Source organism: Contarinia nasturtii, unplaced genomic scaffold, assembly GCF_009176525.2.
Source record: "Contarinia nasturtii isolate CC-2019 unplaced genomic scaffold, AAFC_CNas_1.1 Cnas_scaffold_129, whole genome shotgun sequence".
NCBI lineage: Eukaryota > Metazoa > Arthropoda > Insecta > Diptera > Cecidomyiidae > Contarinia > Contarinia nasturtii.
The window spans coordinates 4185520-4200121 of NW_022197486.1; the positions used below are offsets into that span (position 1 = coordinate 4185520).

General features: G+C 34.3%; 1 protein-coding gene across 1 annotated transcript; it reads left to right on the forward strand.

The window, feature by feature from the left end:
• Nucleotides 1–3173: 3173 nt before the first annotated feature.
• Nucleotides 3174–4073, forward strand: LOC116349583. Its single transcript, XM_031781090.1, has 4 exons — nt 3174–3253; nt 3410–3550; nt 3633–3809; nt 3881–4073. The coding sequence occupies exons 2-4, from the start codon at nt 3455–3457 to the stop codon at nt 4037–4039; spliced, it is 432 nt and encodes a 143-aa protein (XP_031636950.1). The 5' UTR covers nt 3174–3253; nt 3410–3454; the 3' UTR covers nt 4040–4073.
• The last annotated feature ends 10529 nt before the right edge of the window (nt 4074–14602 follow it).

Sequence of the window (14602 nt, forward strand, 5' to 3'; positions counted from 1 at the left end):
ATGAAATGGATTTTCCAATCATGTTAATAATAACGACAATAAACGTTTACTACCATCATACACAACGAGTACGGTATTCGTTGTTCAATGGAGCCTCAAGTCGAAGAGACAGAGACAGACAGAGAGAGAGAGAGAGATAGAGAGAGATGGAGAGAGAGAGAGAGAGAAAGGGAGGGAGATGATGCTACATTTTGCTCAATATCAACGACAAATTTCAACATATATTTATTGTTTTGCACACAACATAATCAGTATAAACTCGATAACTTCACCTCGACCTCGAAATGCTCCAGTTATTCAGTTTAGTCATAATCAACTCAAAATTGTTTACTTTTATGAAATGTATACGATGTTGTTTTTAAGCGATTTCTCATGCATCTATCACTTCATCTTTATTGGAATGAACTCATCCATGCACATAATTAACATTGTGATTGAGCTCTCTACTGGAAAATTATTTAAAACTCTTATGCACCGTTGTCTTTGTGTTTTTGGTAGAAGATTTGTGTGCTTTAGAATAAAAATGCTCATTGGGATCACTTCCATGTGTATCCATGTATCTGCAGGTATCGATATATACCCGTACCTGCTTGGGGACGAACACTGAGCGTGTATCTAGATTTTGTTAGTGTAATTTGGTTAGTTCGAACTCCCACCGCTTCAATTTATAATTCAAATCAAATACATTCGAGTGTGGCGCTGCTTGCATGTTTCGCTTCGGGACGAACTGTTTTCGTCTGAACGCAAGTCAAGGAAGGCTATTCCAACTTCAGGCATTTTAAACCATCATCTTTTCATATCAAATGTTGCAATTAGATTAATGTTTTTTTTTGTTGGGTGCTAAATCATCAAAATCAGCGCATATGAACTCAATTTGATAGTGATAAAATGACTTTTTCAGAACAAAGTGTCATTTTGATGTAATTTCTTTTGAAAAAAAAAAAAAAATCCTCCTCGGGGCTCTCTTCCTCCTAGTTTATTTTTCTTATATAAAATTCCTCCTCATGAAAGGAACAATTCCTGGATTATATTTGACTATATTCATTCAAACAAATAACGTCCCAAAATAGCCGACTGCCAATGAATTTAGCTGTAGCCGACTGTTTATTTATACTTGACTGTGTATCTTTTTTGCATGGATCGCAATCGGTTATTTCCACTTTTATTCTCATCCAGTCGTTTCTCTCGAAAGGTCTTCTAGTCTACAACAAATTGTAGCAGAGATGGAAGTGGAAAACTAAAGAAATATGAATTTATTGTTAATCTTACAACTTAACCGAACGATGGAGACACCGCACGGTAAGATTTATACCCTTCATTTTAAGATTTAAATTTTCATTAGTTCATAAATTTTAGTCAATCTTTTGATATTTATAAGACTTTTGACATGATAAAAATCATAAATGTTAACATACCCTACGGGCTACATCAAGAATCTTTTGGATTCAGTCCGAGTTCGAGACAATTTTTTCAAACATTCTCAATATTCCAAATATTACTTTTTGAATTTTTTTTATTCCTCCCAAATGATGACGATTATGATGATGCTAATTTGAATGAAGAATAAGTTCTTTGATTTTCAATGTCTATAGCCATTAAAATGGTTTGATTCGTTGTCCATTGTTGAAAATAACAGTAATTTGTTGACTTATCAATTTGGAATTTTCGATGCAGAGTGTACGTGTTGTTGTTTGATCACTTCCGGCATGTTAAATGCCAACCGATAACAGGTTGTGCACGCATGCTACTTCAACTTGACTTGACTTCATAAACGATATTTCAATAATGTGATGTTATTGAAGGGGAAAAACGTTTTTCATTGAACGATCCAAACGATGAATTTGAACAACATATAAATACATGTTAAAATTTCTAACAAGTCATGGTTTGAAAGAGCCATCAAAATAACGATTCATCCATCTAAAGTGAGATTAGAATTCTTCGTACACTCATGTATAACAGAACTAATAATTCAACAGATCAAAGTCGAAACCACTTTCCATAGCACATTTCAAGAATAATAAATGTAAATCGGTAATTTCATATCAATGTACTTACGAAATGAATAAAAAAGAAGAAAATATATTTGACTTCCTTTCACCGAAATGACCATATAAAATTATTGTCAAAACAAAAATAAACGAAATGTAAAGATTAATTTAAAATAATGTCAGATAAAGAACGCTCATGCACATGCAATTTTTTTTTGTTGCTCATTTTTATTTACGCAATTTACGTTCTCTAAATGACCCGGAAAAAAGGAATTTCGTCACTCATTTGCGTGTACAAGAATATGCAAAAATAAATATATATAATAATGACTTTTGTCTGTCAATTAAAATCAGGGGGGTTGGGGTGCGTATTTGATTGAAGTCGACGATAGTCGAAATTTTAGAACCTGAATAGATTGAGCATGGCCAATGGCCATCCCCTCTCAGTATAAACAAGCGATGACTGTCGCGTGTTGTGTACTTTCCTCGCGATTGATTAAAATGCAACCACGTTTCCCGTTTTTAAATGTTCCAATTCGATGCCAAAGCGAATTTTTTTCTCTCTCTCTCTCGCATTCTGTGTCGATTTTAAACATAAAGTGACCGTTTGCATTTATAAAAAAAATCTGTTCGGGGACACTTCACACAAAACATTTTAATCAAATTCATCAGAATTAATTGGATGTATCAGAGAAGAAAAAAACCGTTTTTGTTGTTGTTTTTATCTTTCGTAATTTGCCAAAAATCAACGTAGCGTAAATTTAAATGATTTAAACAACGAACACGCTGGAAATATACACGACGAATGAATATATACTGTATCGTGTGGTGTATTGATTATATTGAAGCAGCATCGACAGACGGGCGGTAGGTCGGTTGGACGGTCGAATGATAATAATAGCGACCGGCTACAAAGCGGTCAAAAGCCACTCACAATACGTATGCAATTTAATGAAAATAATTATAAAACTGATAACTAACCTCCGATTGAATGGCAAAGGATGAAGAATGCCACTCATCTCTCCATGCCATATATGGACGATGAATTACACAAATTCGACTCATTATTTGTAACGACGTTGACGGCGGACGTGGAAGAACAAGCTCGTCTTCTAAAACTAGCATTTTTTTAGTATTTCTTAACGAAGTTGAACATTTTTGCTTCATTACATGTTAAAATGATAAAAATTTTCGGTTTATTTATTTTTTTTGGCATTTTTCAATTGATTGAGTGCAAATCAGAAGATGGAAAACGTGAAAAAGTGAGTTTTTTTGAGTGAGAACAATTATTCAGTTTTCTGTCAATTGTTTTTCAATCTTTTGTTTCAAATTTCGAAATACTATTTTTTCGTTGAAAACGTATAAAAGTATTTGCTATCTTCTAAAGTGTTTTTTTTTTCTATTTTCAATAATTTTAGGAAGTGATCTTTACAAAAGTCAGTTATGAAATCAACAAAAATATCATGACCATGAAGGTTAATTTAAAAAATAACACAAATGGAAAGCCAACGGTTGATTTGAATGCCGAACTATTTGTTGATATACCAAATGAGCTATATGTAAGTTTATTGACCAGAAATGCCAGAGTTGTTGGAAAATTAAAAACGAAATTAAGTGAAAATCTCTTCATTTCGAATCCAGATCAATAATATTATATCAAAGCGAGCATCCGAATTGGAATACAATGCTTTGATAAAAACCGGTCGAATAAATTTATGTGATTTTTTCAAGAATCCCAACCGCGAACCATTCCTAAAGGTATTAATATCAAATCTAGGAAAATATGGTCGCATGATGTTTGATTGTCCAGTGAAAAAGGTGAGTTTTTAACCTAAAAAGCTAAACATTTCGCATGCAGAAGCTAAACTAATTCTGTGTCAATATTTTAGGGAAAATATTACTTAAAAGATTTTTACATGGAAGCAAGTGCATTGCCATCATTCACACCGCCCGGCGATTATCGCATCGATTTTACCGTTAGCCGAAAGGAGAAAGATGCATATGTGCAGATTTATCGTATGCAATGGTATGCAACGGTTATCAACTAAACCAGATTTCACGTATTAATTTCGTTGAATTGCACCCAGCTTTACAAACCCAAAGAGAAAACATGTGTTTTGTTTGCTAAAATAAATAGTCGTCATGAACGAGAGACGTTCCATTTTGTTTGTTTGTTGATATTTATTTTGTGTGTTTTTTTTTTTGATGATAAAATTCACAACAAAAAAATGTTATACATATAATTCATGGGTGCTCGTTTATATTGCAATAAATCAATGAATTCGTGATCTTTCACCCGGCAAACTATTCGAACCAGTAAAATTCGATAGAATTTGTGACCGTGCCGTGAATTTGTGTTGCATGTTAATGGTGGCGCGACGAATCGAACAAATTCAAGAATTATTTTAACAGTTAACAGAGTATTTAATTTGTCTGTCAGTTGTTGGATGAGCTTTGCAATGCCATATGGTTCATATATTGTGCACTGTGATTCGTCAGAATTTTGATGCATAATTTTGAAAATAAATACGTATTTTCGGTTCTTTTTTTCTTCTCTCCCTCTCTCTCCCTCTGTGTGTCGAACGTCATTTTGCAATGTGTCACATTTTACACCACCATTCTTTTTGGAAACATTTTTGATCATCATCCACTGTCGCAATTTCGAATTTTGTATACGGATACATCTCCTAATTGCATAAAATTACATTGAAAGAAAACGACGAAAAACAATGAAGAAGAATTTGGAGGAAAAACTTTTTTACACAAAGTAAACACGCAAATGAAATCGAAGAAAGAAAAACTTTCCAGCAAACTTAACACAGTATCAACTTAATTTATCATGGCCCGCACATCCACAGCTCACAATCGTACACACAGTCTACTTTCAATTAGCCCAACTAAAAATGAAGGAAATTTTACTGTACACGACCATTGCACTTGTTGGATGAAAGAGAGAGAGAGAGAAGAACGAGTGAATGCAGTCACTTTGCATTTTCCATCCAAATGTGGGATTGTTGAGTTGTTGGCGGCAACGGTGCCGAACACGAGATGAGATACCAAACTCGGCTTTGAGCGTGAAGGTAAGCGAAGCTTTAATCAAATATCAAAAAGTTGAAATTAAAACCGCTTACGCGTGACATTTATCTATGCGATAGCACAAGCTATATCGCCGTTAGTGTAATGATGAAGACTCATAAAGGTTTGCCAGCTCTCGTTTTTTCTTCTTCTCAACAATCCTCCACCAATCCATTGCTACATTTATTTCGTATTTTATTCGTTGGTTTGTGTGTGTGTGTGAGAGAGAGAGAGAGAGAGAGAGAGAGGAAAAAAGAAACTCTTTGCAATTCGTTGCAATTTACTGTCACAGTACAGATGTACGTAGAAACGCGGAAATTTACCGAACAAGACTGTAAAAGTGGTTGGAATGTTTATTTTTTTCTTCTTCTTTTTTTTTTTGAGGGGGAGGTGCGGGGTAAATTTTTATAGATTATTAATATATTTTGCATTAAGCTCCGTTTGACTGTGCAATGCACTGTGTATTGCGTTGATTTGTTGTCGTTTGCCTGCCTGCCTTGTCTGCCATCCAGCCTTGCCACGGACCGACGAAAATTTTCCACAAACAAAAATGAAAATTCATTCAAATTCTGAGTGAGTGCATTACGGTTGTCGTTGTTATTCTTTGTCGTCGTCGTCGTTCTCGTGTGTATTTGATTTATATTTTGTTTCTGTTTTGTTTCGCGCTCAACTGCTGATGCTGTGTATTGTGCCGTTATGTGTGTGTAGCCACTTCGTGTAAGCGCTTTCTCGTTATGTTGCCAAAGATGGTGCAATACAAACAACGAAACTAAAACAAAAAAATGCCCAAGAAAAACAAAAAACACACAACAACACTCAGAATATAAAAAAAAGACGACAACAACAACCCTCGAACCAAACGAACGAAGAAAAAAAAATTGAAAGAATAAGTTGCACACAAAAACCAAATGCAACACACAATAAAAAGAGAGAGAGAGACGGTAAACGGCTCGGTGTGATTTTATTCGCACATTTCGAGTACTGTTGTAATGGTAAAAGAAATGCGATTTTGGGAAACGATGGGGCGAACAAAAAGGCAAACAAAAATATATATATAAAAAAATAGAGCGATCAAAAAACGACAATGACGACGAAAGAGTGGGTAAAAAGAGGTAGACGGGATAGAATGAATGCGCGCGGAATGAGAACGAGAACTAAACAAAACTGACAAAAGAAGAAAATAGTATCTCATATAAAGTTGTTCGTTGTGAAAGAATCATTTCATTTTATATAAATTGTTTGAATTTTAAATTGTCTTTCACTTTGGAACTTTTGCAACGAACGCACATTGCCTTTTTGAATGTGTATCGCTTGCCGTCTTCGCCTCGCTGATGCTGTTGTTGGTTTTTTTCTTCTTCTTCATCATCATCATCCACCCGGCTATACGACTTTTCTCGGTCGGCGTTTTTATGTGAGCGACATTTTGATTGGTATGCATTGTTTTTTTTTTCTCTTTCATTTCTCTGCTTGCACTTTTGCATTAGATACTATTTTATTTGTATATGCCTGTGTGGTGTGTAGTTGGTACGGCGAATGATTTCGATAGTATTGTGCGACAAGCGACTATTGTGATTTTCATGCTCAGTTTCACAGATATCCGAGGCATCCTAATTTTCATTTTATATATAGATTTACATTCCATAACATCTCACTACACACTTGATGGCTCTGTTAGATGTCTATAATAACCTGATGTTCGTACTGGTGTCATTGCAATTATTTGTCGAGCCGAGTTTTACAGTGATTCTTTGTTTTGCGCGTGTTTTTTTCTCTCTTCTCTGTGTAATCGCTTACGCTTCGCGAATTTTGTTTCTCTTTTGTTGTTTTGCACCGTCGCAAAGAAATATTCTTTCCTGTTCAGTCGGTATGAACTGAAATTGGAAATGGGAACTGTTTAAAATCGAATTACAATTTTGAAATGTTTTTTTTTTTGTTGATGCCATTTTTTAACCAATGACATTATAATTACCACTAGATCAGATGCTGATGGATACACGTATCAAGTAGCTTTTAAAAAAAAAAAAAGACAACCGGCCATTAGTAGAGAAAAAAGCATATACGATTTGTTGGATGCACATTGCACAAACACATACGGAGATTGTGGTTTGATACACTTTGATCAGACCTGTTTTATAATGCGGCGTAAAGTCAGCAGATTATTACATTTTTCAATCAAAACTAACAAGATCGTCTAGGCATAACGTGAAGAGGGTGTGGATTTTCAGCGTATTGTTCAAAAAGACGATGCGATTTGAAAAGAAAGTTTATTCAGTAAACTCACATGTGCAATCGCATTTGAAAAAGATTTAAAATCCCTTCAAATGAAAAAAAAAAAAATACATACATATACCGACCAAATATCACACTGTTTCGCTTTTTTGAGCCCACTTTTGCCGTACATTTCTTTTCTGATGAGCATTTCAGAAAACCACAAATGCACAACGAAATAATGAAGGCCCGAGCCACTTTGAAACTCCACCACACAAAATAGTTTCGAGAAATGGTAGGAGAAAAAAAACATACACACAGGTCAATGACATTTTTTTCTCTCAAGATGCTGAATTTCGGAAAAAGTACTCAATTCGATAGAATAAAACGACGTGATACGAAGAAAAGGAGCGAGAAAGAGAGACAAACAAAAATAATTCTATGACTACAAGACCGCCGACGTATGAGCATGAGAGCGAGTCTGGTATGTACATTTGATAACTTGATGATGATATCGCGTATGATAGCCATAAAAGAACAGCTATCAGACATATGAAAGAAACTTGAAATGGAAGAGAGTGAAGAAAAAAAAAAGAAGATCGTTGACTAAAGAAAACTTCCAAAATGAGAGGTAAAATTGAAGAAACCGAAGGGGGAGTGTGAGAGGTCTCAAAGAAGATGAAATTTATTAAAAAGTTGTTTAAAACACATTCAATTCCGCCGACAGAATGGAAACACCAAACAAATAAGCAGTCTATTTCTTTCGTTCTTTTCGCATTTAATCAACAACCACAAATACTCTATCAAAAAGAAGAAGACGAGAAAAAAAATTGAGTAATTTTATGAATGGCATCCAATTCCAAATGACCCCCCAAAAAATATAATTCGACCATTAATTATCTTGAAAACAAAAATCATGCGGCTTCTTCACAATTTACCTAAAGATAAGTAAATTCACAATGTTCCCTTTTCATTTCCGTGTTTTCAACTTAAAAATCGCCACAAATGCGTCTATCATTTCAACATGATGGCAAAAGAATATCATTTTTGTGGTTTCAATTGAAATGAATTGAGACCAATAACGGACACACCCGAATGATATTGAGAAAGAAAAAAAAAAACTGAAATTTGAAGCAGAAGCGTACAATGTGACACTGATTTTGGTGAATCGTTGAAGTGTGGAAATTCAATTTTCAGCCGATTTGATGATGAAATGTGAGAAAAGTATCAGGCCAAAGTTACGATTCAACCGATGTTGAAAATGCAATGACGACAACGATGACGACGATGATGATGATGATGATCAAACACTTTCAACAAAACGTAGAGAAGTGCACAGTGGCAAATACCTATTTTCGATATTATTATTTTATTTCAGTTTCTCCATGCATATGCAATGAGTGATAAAATAAATTTACATATGAATAGAATATTATTTTCGAATGTGTCTTTCGGTACTGGTATCAAGCATTGTCGGGCTTGTGTATGTATATAGCTATATCGTTGCTACTATTTAGTAAATCAAGTATCTCTATTTCATTCTCACATATTCATATGATGGCATATAAGCGCTTATGTCAGGGTGCTTCGAAAACCATTGAGCCATTTGCCATCGTTAATCACGCTCTCATCCTCATGCGAAAGTGAGTCAAATGCGCCTATAGCTCTGTATGCATACGTCGTAAGGGCCATACATTGCATCCACCATCCAACGACAGAGGGTAAATAAATACATGCAAAGTGGTGCGATATGAATTTGTTGTAACTTGTTTTGTTGTGATGCGTTACGTTCAATCACGAATGAGAAAGAGAGAGACAGAGCAATGAATGAATGAATGTGTATAGTGCAAAATAAAAGAGGCGCAATGATAACGCAACTGAAATATGCAATGCCATCAACATGAAAACGATGTAAAGAGGGCGAATTTGTGAAATGATCACAACGTTGGGACTTAATAGAATACATCGGCTGTGGTGCTTAATGTGACAAACATTCCAGCTGAATCATTGCAAATTGATAGTGTGTATTATATACCAAAAGTCTTTCGATATTATTAATAAATAAATGTGAATCAAAAAGATTATTATTTTTATTTATTTGCATTTATTGTCAACCCAATGCAGGACAACAGTATTTTTTGCTTGGAAAAGAGTATTAAAAACCAAGTTCTTTCTAAATTATTAACAGTTTCAATGTACAAAAAGAAATTATTAATACGTGATGTGACGAATGAACATTAGTTATTGAGCGCACTGGCTTTATCTAATGCATTTTTGAGTTTTTCGGCTCTATTTTTAAAAGAAAAAAATAACATGATTTTATCCACAAACAAAGCTTTTTTTGCAAGTAAAAAAATACTCACGGGCCTGTGTACTTCTTGACTTCAGCAATCGCACTGAAAACAAAAATTTAAAAATAATAGTAAATCAAATGATAGTCCGAAACAGTAGTATGCGAGCTAAAATTAAGGGGGAACAGTTTTAATAGTTCTCAGGAAATGTGAAGAGTCAAAAAAGGGGTAAACCACTGCACACTACTGATCCGAAATAATGTGAATTATCAATCTTACTCTTTGGGTGTTTTCACAGTTTTCCTGAAATGTGCCGAAAACGAATCAATATCAATGAATGTTCATCAGTTTTAAATATTAATCTATTTCATCAAACATACATGACAATCCCTTGATCTTGCAAGCTAAAATCAAAATGAATAGAATTAAGTTTTCGTTTTATAACGGTTCCATTAGGAAAAATTACATTTTTAGAAACGACTCGGCGTTATCGGATCTCAACAAACCAGCAGCTCTGAAACACACAATTTTGAATTTTTTTTTTTTGAAAATTTTGGACATTCAATTAGAAAACGTACTTTTGCTTCAAATCTTCCGTTGGATTGCGGCTGAATCAATAAAAAAATATCATTTTAATTCAATGAATTTATATATTTTATCTTGGAATGAACTTACGCTGATGACTCGCTGAAAATATAAGAAAAATGTATATTAATGTTAATAAAAATAAAATCATCATATCACATTACCTGACAAGCACAATAGCTGCTGCAGCAAGACAAACAATAGCAATTGAATATTTCATTTTGTCAAAACACTTTTGTGGAACAAAGTTTATTCAGAACTGACGAATTTCGATAGATTTTGCATTCTTTTTATCGGGTTTATTTTGAAACCAACAACCAAAAAGTCGTGTATTAATATTATTTTATAGTGTCACGTATACAAATTTTAATGTTTGGTCGTAAAGAACGAAAAATTACTATCGGCAGCGACTTGAAATTGTAACGCAAAGTATTTAATCTTAACAAAACAAAAAGAATGAAATTATTATAGCATTCGAAAAGCTTTCAACTCATTTGGTATACATTTTTGGTCAGCCCTAGTGTTGGGTATGAATATTATGACCAAAGAATAATATAAATTAAATGAAAAACATGAACATGATACATAAAATGCATTTTCTTAAACGTTTTAAAATCGTTATTTCACGTTTCTCAATTTATTTGATAAACGATTTTCGTGTAAAATCCAAAACTGTGAATAGAAACTTTGAACTTAACAGCTAAAACTTTCAATTTGAACAAATACGTGTCACATCAAGCAATTCAGGTCGTTTGGTATGCTATTCACATGATTTTCTTTCGACCTCTTCACATGTTGTTTGTCTGAATGGATATGAAACCGTCTCTTTCACTCGGCGTGCAATATGTTTGCAAATTTTCTAAATTGCTAGCTTCTTCGATTCAACGGAAGTGATTTCGTTCCATTTTTCCCTATCTCTTTCTCTCCCTCTCACTCTCTATATTTTCCACTTATCCGCCTCTAACTTATTTTCTGATCGCATTAATTGAACGACAAAATTCATAGATTTTGATTGATATCGAATGTGTTTGCAATTGAGACTGTTGGCATTTGAGTAACACCCTTTGAATTCGAAATTGTTTCCGTTTGTTTTTGCTTTCTTTATCGCAAAAGTAGTTCCGGATAGTCAATTGATTGCATGCTTCAAACATTGCATTGGTCATCACACTTCGATGGGGAAAAGAAGAGAGAAAAAAAAGAGAGGACGAAGAAGAGAAAGAGTTAGTATCAAAGTTATGCCAACAACAAAAACCCAATTAACTGGACACAAATAACTTGAATAGAGCATTCATAAGATTTCATGAAAGAAGCAAAAGCATTCACTTTCTCTATCCCTGACAATCAGTGTACGACCATTCAATTTGCATGTGTTCATTGGAAGGATCTGCAACAATTGTCCGGCTTCTCTCTATCTCTCTCTCTCTCTCATTCCATCCTATTCAGACATAAACACACAGCCCATACACATGCTGATGCCGAATTAATTCAACATGAACAAAATTGTACTTAATTTCGATTCAAAAACTTTTATCTCATGTTTATTTTCAAAATATGATTGCATTGAAAAAGAAATTTTCAGGCGATTCATGTTTTGCAATCATCTCGAAATATTCATAGTCGTTTTCATATGGATGGAAGCAACACCTCAATAGAAAAAAAAAGAAATACATTCATGATGGACAATTTTTGAACCGAGAAAGAACTTTTCGGTCGTTGTTATAATATGCATGCCATTCAATTTGCCGCATTATTCAGTTTATGGTCGTATTGAATAGAGAGAGATATGTACAGATAGAGCTGAGACATTGGCCAGTGAGACCATCTCAAGTGGTCAGTAATCGATGTGCATCGAATTGTTTCCGTTGGTATATATATATATATGAATTTAATTAACATTATTTCGTCGGCAATGTATCAAATTTTGCATTTATAGCACAATAAAATGTGACAGATTAAAAATTACGAACAATGAATGGTTTGAAAGCACCAACAAAAAAGGTATACGGTTTTTACCTATATAGTCAGTACTCTATATCGATAGTGAAACACACACACAAGTCTCATTCAGAATTAACTCTGATGCCAACGTTCATTCATTGAAATGAGCACAGAATTCGTATGGTGCATGCCAGAGCAAGAGCATTGGCGTTACACACGCACACTCGATCTCTCTCTCTGCCATTGTGAATTAAAGGGCATCGAAAACGACGGCCATCAAGTACTAGTATCAGGATATTTATCATTGCCGACGATGGCAATGTGAGTTGATGCATATGAATTCATCAAATACATGCAATCGGGGCCACCGTTCCTGTATGAATATGGAGTCAATGTTAAATGTACAATGTGAACTCAAACAGTAGCATCAAGTAATAGCAACCGTATTTCCACATCAACCAGGAATCAAAACAATTTAAGACAACACACCCAACACACCAATTTTTATTCGTTGATCATATTGTCAATTGGTTGGTACGTTCATACAATTTCATTCGATGTTTTATTGAGTATATCTTGAAATTCATTTGTTAACTAACTATAAAACAATGTCAAGTGCAATTTTGTCGTTGTAGAAATGTTCCATAGCTTAAAGATCCTTTAAAGCGTGAAAGTTTGCATGGCAAAATACACCGAGCACATTAAATGAGAGAGGCAACCGTAGTAAAAACACACATACAGCAAAAGCGCCAGCCTAATGGATCTTTTTTTCTCTCTCTCCCTCTTCCATTCTCTCTATCTTTCTGTGCAATACTCACATTTTTCCTCGGCCCATGGCGGAGGTATTCTCGCGCGACTATCAAGCTGTCACATGACCACATCGTAATTCATGGAACATATTTAATTTAAGCAATTAATCAAAGTTGAGCCCGCGACATTTGTTCAGATGGTTTTTTTTGTGTGTCGTTAGAGAGAGAGCGAGAGTGAATGTGGAGAAAGACTATTTTTTTTTCAGCTTGTTTCGCGTTATGTGTTGGGGCAGGACAGTTGCTTCACGCTGCGAAAACAGTTTCAGTAAATGCAGTTGTGAATTAACGTGTACAATATAGGCTATAAGTAACTTAGCGACAATGGTAAAAGCATGTACCGTGTTACATGTGTATGTAGATGGTGGCACATTATTATTAATATACCAGAAAAAAGTATTTATTAGCACATACCGAAGACCAATTGCAATATTTATTTCGCACGGTTAGACCACAGTTGAATGTTGGATATGGTGAATGTGTGTGCGAGGTTGTGTGTTTCACAATTTCTCCAACCATTTGGCCATTCAAATGCGTTATAATCCTGCACATATACATGCAACACACAAATCATTTACCGTTTCATAAGGCAACCGTTTATACGAATCACTCGCACTCATGTGAACCAAACAATAGCATCGACACTCAAACTCTGCAACAATATGTTCACATCCATACAATCACATGCACATAATTAAACATTGAGTCGTTGTTTTTTGGATCTCTCTTCTACAGTAGATGTTCTACTTAATGAAATCTGAAGTGAAACTTAATTTGAACGTTTCACCTTTTGCCTCAAAACGGAAAAAAATCTCTTCCCAAAATTGAGCTTTTAGAACAGCCTTTCAGATGGAACCCAATTTTTTGAAGGAACTCGTGCATTTCTACTACTGTGAGTTCATTTGTTAATTGGTGAAAATATTTTTAGCGCCTATATAAAAAAAGCTATCTAACAATTGGTCGGGACAGATGTTTGATTTTATCATACTCTTCGTCGCAAATAATTTTACAAAAAAAATGTGTCATCAAATGAAAGAATTTTTTTTCTCATCGTATCAGACAGCATGACTTTTTTCTATTTTAAATCGGCATGTTTCAGTTTTATTATAAATATGAAATGTAGATGTAGATCTCTTAAGCGGATTACGGAGAAATTCTAACGATTTCAATGCAATTTGTAGTTTTATTTCAATGCTCATGTATATTGGCTATCTTATATGACATCCAGCACTAATATTTGCCTGCACAAACTGTAAGAGCCAAGTTCTTAACAAACAATATTCATTTTGGTGAATCTTGGGATTGCCAAGAATAAAGTTTCGTTTTTTTTGCTTGAAATTTGTCATTGTGTGATCGTTGCAAAGAAGATAATGCGATAGGAACAGATGACGCTCAGCTCTTACGATCGACTGGTGACACACAAAAGCCTATTAGCAGATGAATAACCAAATGAAATTATCTGTCCAAATATGAATAGAATTGGGAACGAAGAGAAAACACAGAGAGAGTGTGGGAGAGGGCTGTTCATCGTACGAATGGTCATTTAAATATGTTATGAGAGCTTCAAGCGTATCATTTAATTACAATGACAATCGAATAAAGCGGCTTATGGCCATTCCAAGTACTCCAAGATACATTTAAATCTTGAATACATTTTTTTCTTCTTTAAATTAAAGTTTTCATTTGATTAAAAAAAAGAATTTTATTC

Coding starts and splice junctions, on each gene's coding strand:
- LOC116349583 (XM_031781090.1), top strand. CDS start 3,455: ATGACCATGAAGGTTAATTTAAAAAATAACACAAATGGAAAGCCAACG. Junction 3,551..3,632: donor ATATACCAAATGAGCTATAT/GTAAGTTTATTG, acceptor TTTCGAATCCAG/ATCAATAATATTATATCAAA. Junction 3,810..3,880: donor TTGATTGTCCAGTGAAAAAG/GTGAGTTTTTAA, acceptor TCAATATTTTAG/GGAAAATATTACTTAAAAGA.